The sequence below is a fragment of the Gorilla gorilla genome, chromosome 11 (genome assembly GCF_029281585.2).
Source record: "Gorilla gorilla gorilla isolate KB3781 chromosome 11, NHGRI_mGorGor1-v2.1_pri, whole genome shotgun sequence".
Lineage (NCBI taxonomy): Eukaryota > Metazoa > Chordata > Mammalia > Primates > Hominidae > Gorilla > Gorilla gorilla.
Genome location: NC_073235.2, coordinates 118,607,631 through 118,621,039, shown reverse-complemented (window position 1 = coordinate 118,621,039; position 13,409 = coordinate 118,607,631). Strand labels below are relative to the sequence as shown.

Genomic DNA, 13,409 nt, shown 5'->3' with positions numbered 1-13,409 from the left:
TGCACGTGTGCAGTAAGGACACTTAAAATCATATTGAATTCCAAGTAAACAATACAGTATTATTAACTATAGTCACCATATATACACTATGGGGATATATATCTGTACCCCCATGTTCACTGCAGCGTGATTCACAATAGCCAAGATATGGAAACAACTTAAGTGTTTATGGATGAATGAATGGATAAAGATAATTTGGTAAATATATTGCAATGGAATACTATTCAGTCTTAACAAAGAAGGAAATCCTGCCACTTGTGACAACATGGATGAACCTAGAGGTCATTGTGTTGAGTGAAATAAGCCAAGTGCAGAAAGACAATTACTGCATGATCTCACTTATATGTGGAATCTAAAAAAGTCAAACCCGTAGAAGCAGAGTAGAACAGTCGTTGCCAGAGGATAGAGGGTGGGGGAAATGGGGAAATGCTGGTTAAAGAATCAAATGTTGTTTTAGTTTTATGCATGAGAAAGTGATCTGAGGAGCTTAAATCAGGACTCAAGGTCAAGGTCAGCTCCTGGGGATCGAAAGCTGGAGGAGAATTAGCCATTGATGGTGGCAGGACATTGAGTTCTTTCTGCCTTTCATCTTGTTGCCTCAACCTTCTTATCTAGCAGCCATAATCTGATTTGGCCAACAACTGACGAGGAAAAAAACCCCAAGAATTCAGCTATAAACATCTTCAGTTATTGATTTCAGTTTTGACTTGTTCTCAGGTATCTTATGAAATTAGCTCAGTATGTTTTCTTTTGCTACACCTTTGCTAATTGACCCATTGTTAAAGTTCAGGGCCACGGCATCACATTGACCACAATATATTATTTCAGAAATTAAGGAAAAACAAATAAAATATTACTTTGGAAAATAAGACTTTAACTTTTGATGTCTGGTAGAATTGCATTGAAGTCACTTGGGAAGAATATGTAATTGACTTTTTCAAATTATTTGTTTCAAGCTTAAAAGATAAATCATCACAATTTAAAATTTGGAGAGGGACATCAGAAGACTTGCTCTAACGCCAGGGAGTAGCGGAGTTAGTTTCTTTAGTTATGGAGAGATGTAATTGGATAACATTTTTTACATCACTATTTTTCATTTGCTGCATTTCGATCTGTATTAGCTTGTTCTCACACTGCTATAAAGAACCACCTGAGGCTGGGTAATTTATGAAGAAAAGAGGTTTAATTGACTCACAGTTCCACAGGCTGTACAGGAAGCATGGCTGGGAGGCCCCAGGAAACTTACACTCATGGCGAAAGGGCGAAGGGGAAGAAAGCACCTTCTTCACACAGTGGCAGGAGAGAGAGAGAGAGAAAGAGACAGAGAGAGAGAGAAGGGGGAAGTGCTACATGCTTTCAAACAACCAGATCTTGTGAAAACTCTATCACGAGACAGCACCAGGGGGATGGTGCTAAACCATTAGAAACCATCTCTATGATCCAGTCACCTCCCACCAGGCCCCTCCTTCAACACATGGGGATTACAATTCGACATGAGATTTGGGTGGGGACACAGAGCCAAACCATATCAAGATCCAATTCTTTGGAGTCACATGTTTAAGAGGAATCCAGATTCTCCTCTTACCAATTATTTAATCAAGTGTCTATTCTTAGTTAAAACCCTGTCAATGCTTCTACTGGTTTTAGAGCTTTAAATTTTGCATAAAATTTCCAGATACTTTCATGTATAATTATTCATGACTATTCTGTCAAAAGAAGACAGTAATAATATGGAAGTATGACATCCATAGTTTCATTGAACTAATTTTAACAAGCACCTGTCATGTGCAAGCTGTCCCCAAACCATGGTAGGGGAAGGTGGGATCCAAAGATGCATCCACTATGGATCCATCCTTAGCAGATCTTTAATCTCATATTGATTATTAGTTATGTGTTGCTTCCCCATTAAATGTTTTATCAGAGTAACAGACACTGAAACTGAATGAATTCGTATAATATTCATTGTAGATATTTAGGAATAGCAAAATGACTAATAGATGGACAGCAGGAAGGGAAGGATGTTTTAAAAGTCCAAAGCCTGGATGATCCAATGATGAATGAGTCTCTGAAAAACAGAGATTTGGCTGCATTTAGAACAAGGCCTAAGACATCAGCCTAAGGAGCTAAAAGAAAAATTGTCAGAGACCTTTAATTGCAAGTTGGCGAAGCCACCTAGTGGTTTGTTTCATAAGTTAAAGTTGTGTGAACATACGAGGCAACTCATCCGTGGATTGATTGAGTGGGTCTCTAATCAAGTGTGACTAACAATCTGGTCACTTTTCATGAAGTCCACAAAGCAGGGTCATTTTCATTGAGAATAAGCACAGTGTAGCTCTGCCTAATATTTTGTTTATTTTATTGTCATCTTTTTATCTAAAAGGAGTTAAGGCAACTTACATAAAAGTATAGTGAGATAAGATAAACTAGAATAAGACAAGAAAGAAAGAGGAAAATATGAATAAAGTCATAACAAGTAGCCAGAAATTGAAGTAATTCAAAAATGCTTGTGAAATCCTGTATGTATATATTTTTTCATGAAAGGACTTGAAATTTTCAGGCACAAGTGGAAATGGATCAGTTATAAAATTTACAACATCCAGAAAGATGAAATAATTTTTAGGAAAGATAAAACCATCTAGTACTTAGAGCAGAGAAATTTTTCTTCTGGAGGTCCTCACAAATTGCATACTGCATAATGTAATGTATCATGTCCTCCATGCTCATAGTAGAAATAATTCTGAGTCCTGGAGGATTTTTTTTTTTTTTTTTTGAGACAGAGTCTTGCTCTGTTGCCCAGGCTGGAGTGCAGTGGCGTGATCTCTGCTCACTGCAACTTCTGCCTCCCGGGTTCAAGCAATTCTCCTGCCTCAGCCTCCTGAGTAGCTGGGACCACAGGCACACACCACCACACCCGGCAAATTTTTTGTATTTTTAGTAGAGACGGGGTTTCACTGTGTTGACTAGGCTGGTCTCAAACTCCTGACCTCACCCGCCTCAGCCTCCCAAAGTGCTGGGATTATAGGCATGAGCCAGCATGCCTGGCCCTCTTTTTTTTTTTTTTAAAGACAAAGTCTCACTCTCGCCCAGGCCGAAGTGCAGTGGTGCGATCTCTGCGCACTGCAACCTCTGCCTCCTGAGTTGAAGTGATTCTCCTGCCTCGGCCTCCTGAGTAGCTGGGATTACAGGTGTGTGCCACCACCTCCAGCTAATTTTTGTATTATTATTATTATTATTAGTAGTAGTAGTAGTAGTAGTAGTAGTAGTAGAGACAGGGTTTTGCCATGTTGGCCAGGCTGGTATCGAACTCCTGACCTCAAGTGATCTGCTCACCTCTGTGTCCCAAAATGCTGGGATTAGAGGTGTGAGCCAGCGTCCTTGACCTAGGATTGTTTCTTAATTGTGCTACACTGATTTGGAGGAGCATGTGGACCAACCTCCATTTTAAGGACTTGTATTAACTCATTTGATCCTCACAATGAGCCAATGAGGTAGGTAGGTAGTTTTATTATCCGCATATTGCAGATGAGGCAATTGAGGAACAGTGAGGTTAAGAACTTCCCTGAAGTCAGGCTGTTAGTAAATAACAGAGCTGGGATTCAAACCCAGACACTCAGGCTCAGCACCCACAGTATTTTCCAATATGCTATACTGAGTGGCCAAGTAAGTATAATAAGGCCCATCCAATGAAGACAGCAGTACTTCAGTTTTTTCCCTTACAACTTATATAGTCTGTGAGGGATTAGATAGGTATGCCTTAACATGATGCTAAAGATGTGGCCAGGGTTGCATATTTCTTATATGACTTAGTTAACTTTGCCCTCTTCCAAGGTCACAGACTTTGTCCCTGACCCCAATCACCATGCACATGTGCACATGCACGTTCAACATGCCTTTGGTAAAATAAAAGAGGACCAGGAGAAAGTGTTCAAACTTGCCACTTCCTGACTTCTAGAAAATAGCTGAAAGCCCATGCCCTGCTGATGGCATATCCTCAGATTCAAGATCTAAAATGCCGTCGTAACAAAACACAGTTTGTTTTGCTAGCTTTTCTTTTTCCAAGTGGTATCTATAAACATTTGCGAATGGCAGCTAAATTGGTTTTTCTTAAACAGTCATGAGTTGATTGGCAATCAACAAGGCAAGCCTTGAACAGAACTTAGTAGAGAAATTATGGCATCATTGAAACATTTTCAGTTAGAGGAGTCAAAATATCATATAACTTGAGTCCTAAATTGAGCATTTAGAATGATGTTCTTTTGGGCTGTGCATTAGGATAGCTGTGTGGTTAATGTCTTTGCTAAGAAACAGTAAAAGGTATACTCTATAAAATGACTGCTCTATAGTGACAAGCCTCCTTAAAAACAAATTTCTATGACACTTTAAAGGCACACTTATCTCAATAAAGACCCCAATGCTCCTAAAATATTCAAGTTCTGTATTGGAACAACATGATGGCCTCCTTTACAAAGGACTGATAAAGAACTTTAATCAGTTGATAAAGTTGAATTTGTGACAGATTCATCCTATCAAAGGAAAATGAATAAAAAAGAATGTTGCTGAGATATGGTGGTGAAGGAGACATTGCCCAGGAATCAAGAAACTTGGGATTTTCAGGTCTACTTTATTCTGACTACAAAGGGAGACACAGATTTTTTTGTGTGTGTCAGTTTCTTATGAACTTTTGAGCCAGACTTGGCTTCCAATATCTATTCTGATACCTATTAGCTGATGACATTGGATTAGCCAAGGAAGCTCTTTGGGCCTCAGTTACTGTATCTATAAAATGGCTTTAATAATATATAGATTTTATTAGATGCTCACTGTGTGCAGATATTGTACTTTCTGTATGCCATCAATCTTTATAACATTCTTAAATGGAATATTTATCATTGTTAACTCCACTTTACAGGTGAGATCACTAAGTTGAGAGAATACGTAATGTGAAGAGTTTCAGTAAGATAATTTATGCAAGGTGCTATATCACCTGGTGCAGAGCAGATTCTCCAGCAGTGGTAGCTGATAGTATTCCTATCAACTTTATCTCATCCATCTCCTTCTCTTCTTTTAGGCTTGCTTTGAAGATTAATAAAAGAGAAGAGCCAGGTGTTTAGGCAACATGAAGTTTGGGAATGAGATAGAGATTTAAGCCAAGGGGTATAAATAAAACTAAACTTTTATTTTCCTGCAGGAGTGGCAGAAGCTCAACTATGATATCCATACCCTGCGGCAGGTTCGAAGGGAAGTAAGAAACAGATGGAAGCGCATCTTAGAAGATTTAGGTAAGTCTGAAAGAGATTGTGAAATGGTAAAAATAACTAGTTGTGATCATTATTCTTCAATTTCTCCACCATGGTTTTTATAAAAGAAATGTCAATAATTGACTAATTAAGACTACTGTGTACTAATTATTTTCCCAATCTTGCTCTTATATCCTCAAGCATAAATGCCTGATGTTTCTGTTGTCACCAGTCCATGTCTTCGGGACACACTCTGCCATGTGTTACTCCATCTGTCCCTAGTATAGGGTACACATGCCAGTGCAGTCATGTGGGCACTACCATTTACTTTTTTGGCATTGTACATTAATTTAATTAGATGGGGTGTTGGCCAATTAGTCATAGCTTTGTAAGATGAAGCAGGTTGGGAGAAATATTGTTTGCAAGACAGACAGCAAAACTCAGTGTAGAATTTCAGAAGAAATATGGAAGAAAAGCTTCGAGGTTGGGAAAAACACTTGTGGCATTAGGGTAGATACCTGCCCTCATCACTAATGGTTAATGATAATGATTTTTCTCAGTTCTCCCAGGATTGTGATACAATAAATGTGGCCCCCACATTATAAAATAATCCTGCTTCAATGTTTAAAAAGTGAATTTATCAGTTCTGAAGTCCTTGATCCTTTTGCTTTGAAAGAGAACATGACATCTTGGCATCATCACTTTTCAAGCGTGGGGGGCCATGTGACCGATCTCTATGGCTTTGGTTGGCATGCAATGGGATAGGATGGGATCTCTGCCCTCTTTGCATATCTAGTATTGTTGTGAGCTAATAGCCTTTTTTTTTTTTTTTAAACAATGTAAGTTACTCCAAGTAGGTTTAAGTCTTTGAATCCTTTATACTTTTGGGTAAGTGATTTTTACCAGCTAATCATATTACCCTGAGGAAGGAAATCCAGGTTTGGAGAAGGACAGCCTGGAGGGAACCACTTTGCAGGCTGGGAGGCAGGTAGGAATTCTGGGGACAGGAGAGAGGGTAAAGAGTAGGGAGGACAGGAAAGAGGGCTTCAAACCAGAAACAAGGTGGCAAGCAGCCAGTGGATGAGTATCTGAGGCTCTGAGGGAAAAGTTAACAAAGAGAAAAAAAATACCAAAAGAATTGTAATTAAATATCCTGCCAATCACATGGATCTGGGAGGCAGCACATGGAATAGTACCTTTGGCTTCAGTTTTCTGATGCTTTATGCTTGTACAGAATCCACATGGGGCTGTTCGTAATCTCCTGCGGGGACCGTATTGCGGGACACTTGTTAACTTGGGACTACCTTACATGAGTGGTCCATTTTTCTACCTTAGGTTTTCAAAAGGAAGCTGACTCTTTGTTGTCAGTGACTAAACTCAGCACCATCAGTGATTCTAAAAACACAAGGAAAGCTCGAGAGATGTTGTTAAAACTGGCTGAAGAAACCAATATTTTCCCAACAAGTTGGGAGCTCTCAGAGAGATATCTCTTTGTTGTGGTAAGTGGATGCTTTTTTTCATTTGCCCTAATTTTGCTTTAATTGCTTGCCTTTTTAAAACTATTCACTATCCTGCGTATTCCAACACCACCATCACTATCACATATGGGTGGCAGATGCTGGCATTATATACTGTGGTCCCCAGTGGCCCGCAGCATCAGAATCACCTAAAGAGTTTTAAAAGTTCAGATTTCTATATCACACGTAGACCTACTGAGGCTTGGGTTCCAGCTCAAGAGTTTGTATTTTTCAGTGAATTCTACTGTGTAGTCTATTTTCTGAACCATTTGTAGGTCAAAGAGATGTGAGAAGTATTGTTTATATAACCTATAAGACTAAAAAATAATCTGAAAGGACGCTAAGGAGTGGGGAAATGTTTTTTGGATAATGTAACTAAAGGATTAAGGCGTGTCTCTACATTTGTTAGGAAAAAATTAATAAACGTCTTACTTGCTCAGTGTCATTTCCAGGGTGGGTTTTGTTGTTGTTAGATTGCTTTTTCCCATCGACATGTCTTGGTTCCTATCTTGCCAGCAGTTTTTTGGTTTGTTGTTTGTTTTTGCAGGACCGTCTCATTGCACTTGATGCTGCAGAAGAGTTCTTTAAGCTTGCTCGTCGAACTTACCCCAAGAAGCCTGGGGTTCCATGCCTGGCAGATGGCCAGAAAGAACTGCACTACCTTCCGTTTCCAAGTCCCTAAAGGAGAGGCTCAGGGGCAGAATGGGAATTCTTCCATGAGGACTCAGCAGTCAACCAAAGTTGGACAATTACATGTAGAAGAGAGTGAGCAAATAGTTTGCTTAGTGAAAAATGATACTGAATTCTACATAAATGTAAAGTCTTTAATCTGAGGACCCTGCCCCATGAATTGTGCAGGCTGCACTGAAACGCCTTGGTGATCTCATATTTAGGAAGAAAGTTAAAGAGTTGGTCAGATGGATAGTTCATAATGGGTGGTTCCATTCTGAGAGCCCATTGCCCCAGCTTTGGTTTTGGTTGTGTCATAATCTCTGATCATTAATCCTACTGACTGAGTGGACTATTTCAGTTAATAAAACAATATGATTAATAGAGAGAGCTGTCATTGAGTCCCAAAATGGATTGCCAGTTTTAAAATAATTATTATAAAATGTATGCTAACCCCAAAATAATACTAGGCATGAGGTGACCTCTCTGATTTGGTCACCCTGTAGAACCTTGGAGGGTGTCAGGACATCTCTTTGAGTATCAGTTATGATTATTCGGAAGTATAGATGTATCAAATGATAGAAATGACAAGGAATGTCTGGGCGCGGTGGCTCATGCCTGTAATCCCAGCACTTTGGGAGGCCAAGGTGGGTGGATCATGAGGTCAGGAGTTCGAGACCAGCCTGACCAACACGGTGAAACCCCGTCTCTACTAAAAATACAAAAATTAGCCAGGTGTGATGGCACGTGCTTGTAATCCCAGCTACCCAGGAGGCTGAGGTAGGAGAATCGCTTGAGCCCGGGCAGTGGAGGTTACAGTGAGCCGAGATTGCACCATTGCACTCCAGCCTGGGCGACAGAGCGAGACTCCGTCTCAAAAAAAAAAAAAAAAAAAAAAAAGAAATGACAAGGAGTGCTGCTCAGAAGGGAGACCCAAATGGAACTTCCTACAGCTGCATTTAAAGAGTTATGTGTTCATGTGTGGTACTTGCATTTTAAATTCCCAACATTATTGATATCTGGTTCTCTCATCTTTGTATATTGTCCATTTCTATTCCAAAAGCCTTTGGCTTTTTTTTTTTTTTTTTTTTTTTTGATGGACTCTCGCTCTGTCGCCCAGGCTGGAGTACAGTGGTGCGATCTCGGCTTACTGCAACCTCCGCCTTCTGGTTTCAAGTGATTCCCCTGCCTCAGCCTCTGGAGTAGCTGGAACTACAGGCGCGTGCCACCACACCTGGCTAATTTTTTGTATTTTTAGTAGAGACGGGGTTTCACCATGTTAGCCACGATGGTCTCGATCTCCTGACCTCGTCATCCGCCTGCCCCAGCCTCCCAAAGTGCTGGGATTACAGGCGTGAGTCACCGCGCCCGGCCAAGCCCTTGGCATTTTATCTGGAATAGCATCTGTAAACTGAAGTGTTTGACCTCTGTTTTCTTCTCTCCTCTTTCATCTGTTTCTGATTCGTTGGCTGGCAGCTGCACCTGTAGGGGGACCTCTCATGCAGACTTGCACATATGCAGGGAGTATTGCACTGAAGATCTTTGCTGGACCTTCTTCTCTTCAGAAGATAATTTTCAAAAGGGAGCAATGCTGTGAATGCAGCTTGCTTCTCTCTACAGATTGAGAAGTCCAGCTTCAAAAGTTACTTGCCACTTAAGCAAGGAACTTATCAAGAGATCATGGTTCATGTTACTGAAAAGACTTTAAGGATTTGTAAGGTTAATCCATAGATTGCTGAGAACAATGGCAATATTTTTATTTTTACAGATTTTGCACTTCTGAATTCAGGTTAAAAACTAACTTGTATTTAGTCTGCTTAGAGGACTGTGACTTGAAAATTTTTATATACCAATGAGCTTTTTGGTAGCGTCCACAATGTTTAAAATATTTCATAGGCGAGATCCGTGTTCTCCATTTATTAATGCATTGTAGACCAATTTAACTGCTGTGTTTCAGGAAAATTCTTCCTAGTTTAATAAGCAAGCTAAAAGTTTTATTTTTTATATTTAGTGCTTAATCTTTGCCTCATGTTATGTAAAATTAGCCTGCAGATATTTTCTCTCAATTCTGTAGGCTCTCGCAAGATAAACATTCAAACAGTGAAATAAACAATAAAATAAATAAATCTAAGGATGTTGTATTGTTTTACTCTCTGTCTCAGAATTTGTATTTTGCCTTTCTGCCTTTTTTATGTCAAAATAGATGAGATTGTGTGCATCTATAAATTGTTACCACAGTATTTTTGATAATGAATAAGGATAGGACTATCTCTGTGATTATTAAAATACATGGAATTATCCAGGAAATTTTCCTTACAAGGAATTAAAAGACTCCTGTATTTACTTTTCAGCTGGATGTGTGTTATATTTCTGACATAAGAAGGGATAGATATTCTTTCCATAATCCCTTTAAATTAAAGGGCAGAGAGGCTGAAACACTCATGGGTTTAAGGACCTCCCATCATCCTAAAGCCAGTCAAGGATTAGATGTGTGTTAAGTCCAGTGGACATGGCAGTGCATGAGAGAGGCGCAGGGGTGCCTCAGGTGGCCACTGTAGATGTCACAGTGTGCTTGGCAGGACCAGTAGCCACAGAAGTGTGGAAGGCCAGAGAGTTTCCCACTTTTTGTCTCCCTGTCGACTACTTTAGTACTCCTTTTTCATTTTTTTTTTATATGCTTACTTTAGTACTTCTTAAAGGCTCATCTGTGTATGCAGGTTGATTTGGGGTGGTAGATGGATGGAAGTTTTTATATTAATATTTATTTTAATATGTACCAGGAGAAAACCCTCTAACCAGTAGATCAAACACCTGGTTTTACAGTTCATGGATGTGTTACACAGAATATTATTTATGCTTTCTTAAGGGCAAAGGAACACCCAGGAAGGCACAGAGGACACATGTACTAAAGGGATAAGGAATGCATTGGTGAGAGGGCACCAGCATCCCTGAGAAGCTCAGTGGCAGTTCTGAAGGCCAGATGCTGTTACAGAAGTGAGCTCACTGACAGACAGCAATGGACACGGAAGAACAGAGGCCCAGTGGCAGTGAGTCACTATCAGAAGCCAAATGGATACAATTATCGCAATGAGTGGCCAGGTTGAAGGATTCCTGCAGAGAGCTTTGGAGGCAGTTAATGGAACATGCCATCTTTAGGAGCAAAATAAGTCTAAAATGAGTATTGCTCAAACGATACCTTCAAAAGACCTCAAGGATGGGTGATCAGGAGATAGGACACAGCCACCTTAATAAAAGGTTATAATCTTTTGCCAAATTTTCAGACCTTTGTTATTTTCCAAATGCAGAAACTGCTGATTGAAGGAAAGTCTAGGTCTCCAAGAAGGTCTTTGTAAAACCACTGCAAGTGTGTATGGCAATGATGTCCCTATGGTTATTTACTTGGATAACTGTACACTGGGAAAGGGGAGTACATGAATAATCTGAGGGCACTGAGACATAAGGTCCAAGCTGACGTTGATACTTCAGGACCAGAGTATCACTAGAGTCCACCTTTTGGAGTGAGGGGCATATGGGATTCGGGTAATAAATGGAGTTCTTTTCCAGGTATTACTTAACACTAGGTCCACTGAATTCATGGCTCTACCCAATGGTAGTCTCCCTGTCGACTACTACTTTCAGAATAAATAATCATCCCCCTACTTAGACTCCCTGTCCCTGTCATCTCCTTACTTTCAGAATAAATAATCAGACTGAACATACTTGGGAGTTGACAGAACCGCCATTCCTTTCTTGGCGTGTGTGTTAGAATTTTCTTAAAGGGAAAGCCATGTGGAAGCGGGAATGTTGAGCCTTATCATAATTCCATTTAATGCACCACTCTGACCTCTATAAAAACCAGACACTGGAGGATGAAAGTGGACTATTGAAAACTCAGCCAAGTAGTAACCGTAACTGCAGCGTCTGTACCAGATGTGAAACCTTGGCTAGAATAGACTAAGACAAGGTCAGCTACATGGTTTGTGGCCACTGATCTGTCAAATGTTTTCTTTCCCCACCCATCAGAATGGTAGATCAAAAACTGTATTCACTTGAGATAGAAAATATTTATGATGGACACACACACACACGCGCGCGCACACACACAACACACATACACTTACATTGCTCCAGAGTTCCCTATTAGGTTGGCTGAGGCTTTTGTTGTGACTGCATCTTAGTAAAATCTCTCCCTTTCCCCAAGCCTGTCTTCCTTCTCTCCTCCACAGGAATTTGCTAATAGACTTCTTTCATGCCAATCTCCATTTCAAAATAATTTCCCTCAGGGAACCCAACTGTGACAGTATCTGAGTTGCCAATACAATCACTATCACATATTTTCCAATGTGATGGTTTTTCAAGACCATCATCAAGTGTCCTTTCTTTAGTGAAGACATTAAATGTTAAGTTTCCCTAGGAGTTATCCGACTAATGGCAGTAACTTTTGGAAAAGAACTGCAGTGGTAGCAGCAGAAACCAATTTATCTGACTATTTTCCAATGCCCAGAGAGGGATCATGGCACAACCCTGGCTTCCTTTCCATTGAATTAATGTATTTATTCATTTCCTCGGATCACTTTCTATTACTAATATCACAAGAAATATTTTGCGGTGAAGGGAGTATACTCTCATAACTTCTAAATCACAACTACGTACAGGATGAAAATGGGTAGCCACTTTGAACTTGCTATTTACAATGTTTCAGCAAGTGTTATTAACTTCTAGAATATTCTTCCATCTTCTGTTTTGACACACTATGGATGGACATTTGGGTATCCAGTTTTCAAGTCACTTAAACATATGGGTTTAGAACACTGGGTTGTGGAGAACTAAGTCAGGCAACCAGATTTTAGCTTGAGTCTCATCGTTTGATCACTTATTAGCTATAGGGGATTTATTTGATATTGTTTCTCACCTATGTTCTAAGTATTTAAAGATAATAAATTTGGAGAGAATAGAATTAGAAATACAGAAATAAAATAATGACATAATAGCTAGAGGAAGCTTAGGCCTATAGATCATTACTTTTTAAAAAAACAACATCTGTAGTTTTTATGCAGCAATTTATTTTAAACATTTTTAAACATGTAGTGTGAATTATGCATATGTGTAACTGAACTTTATCATATATTCTAGAGACATATAGTTGGCATTTGAAGTATCTTAATCAGGAATCCACTTTCTAGAGATGGTTGCTTAATCATTTCAATTATCTTCATCAAAATTTGTATCCGAAAGTTTATTAAGCTGTGTGAATGATACTAGGAATACTTTTCTGTCTGGTTTCCATCACCTTTTTTAGGAAGAAGATACTAAAAATCTGTCAAACCCAGCAGTACTCAAGGCCTAGAGCTCCATTTGTTTTTTATCTGCCTACTTCACACACCTGACGATATGTTGTCAGATCTTATTATTGGAATATTGTTGTGTCTGCCTAAGAATGAAACTTTCACTCCCATTTTTATTTCAATATTTGTGGCTGAGAACAGAAAGGAGGACTTATCTGGGGTTACAGGAAGCAAAGGTAGAATTTCTGGCTAATAACAATTGTACGTTTAGAAGAATTTGGGGCAACACTTGCTTTCATTGTAACACGCCACCTGGTTACAAGATTATGGGGAAATAAATATATCGTCTTCACTTTCTTTTTTTTGTTGCTGGAGATTATTGGTATTTACTAAAAGACTGGACATTTACTGAGAGGTAACATTGGCTCAGGTTTCTAATTTCTAATTTCTAACCCATTTTCCAAATAAAAGAGAAGTGCAGAAAATTAAAAAAATTAACTATAATATCAGAACTGTAAGACAACCAAGCATTCATAGCAATTTGGGATATTTCATTCTTTTTTATGTGCATATTTAAAATTTATATGTATAATAATAATTTTTTTTTTTTTTGAGATGAAGTCTCGCTCTGTCGCCAAGGGTAGAGTGCAGTGGCGCAGTCTTGGCTCACTGCAACGTCTGCCTCCCGGGTTCAAGCAATT

The 13,409-nt window shown here is 39.3% G+C and overlaps 1 protein-coding gene across 4 annotated transcripts in view; it reads left to right on the top strand.

Annotated features, from left to right (window-relative positions):
- The window catches only part of MREG (melanoregulin), a 74,925-nt gene extending 61,516 nt beyond the window's left edge, over positions 1 to 13,409 (top strand). For 2 of the 4 annotated variants that reach the window (XM_063695185.1, XM_004033178.4), the window contains 3 exons: positions 5,189 to 5,279; positions 6,573 to 6,736; positions 7,302 to 8,327. In XM_063695185.1, the coding sequence (XP_063551255.1) occupies positions 5,189 to 5,279; positions 6,573 to 6,736; positions 7,302 to 7,436 (390 nt within the window). In that variant the 3' untranslated portion in view covers positions 7,437 to 8,327. The other 2 variants (XR_010129701.1, XR_008677462.2) reach the window with 2 other exon arrangements.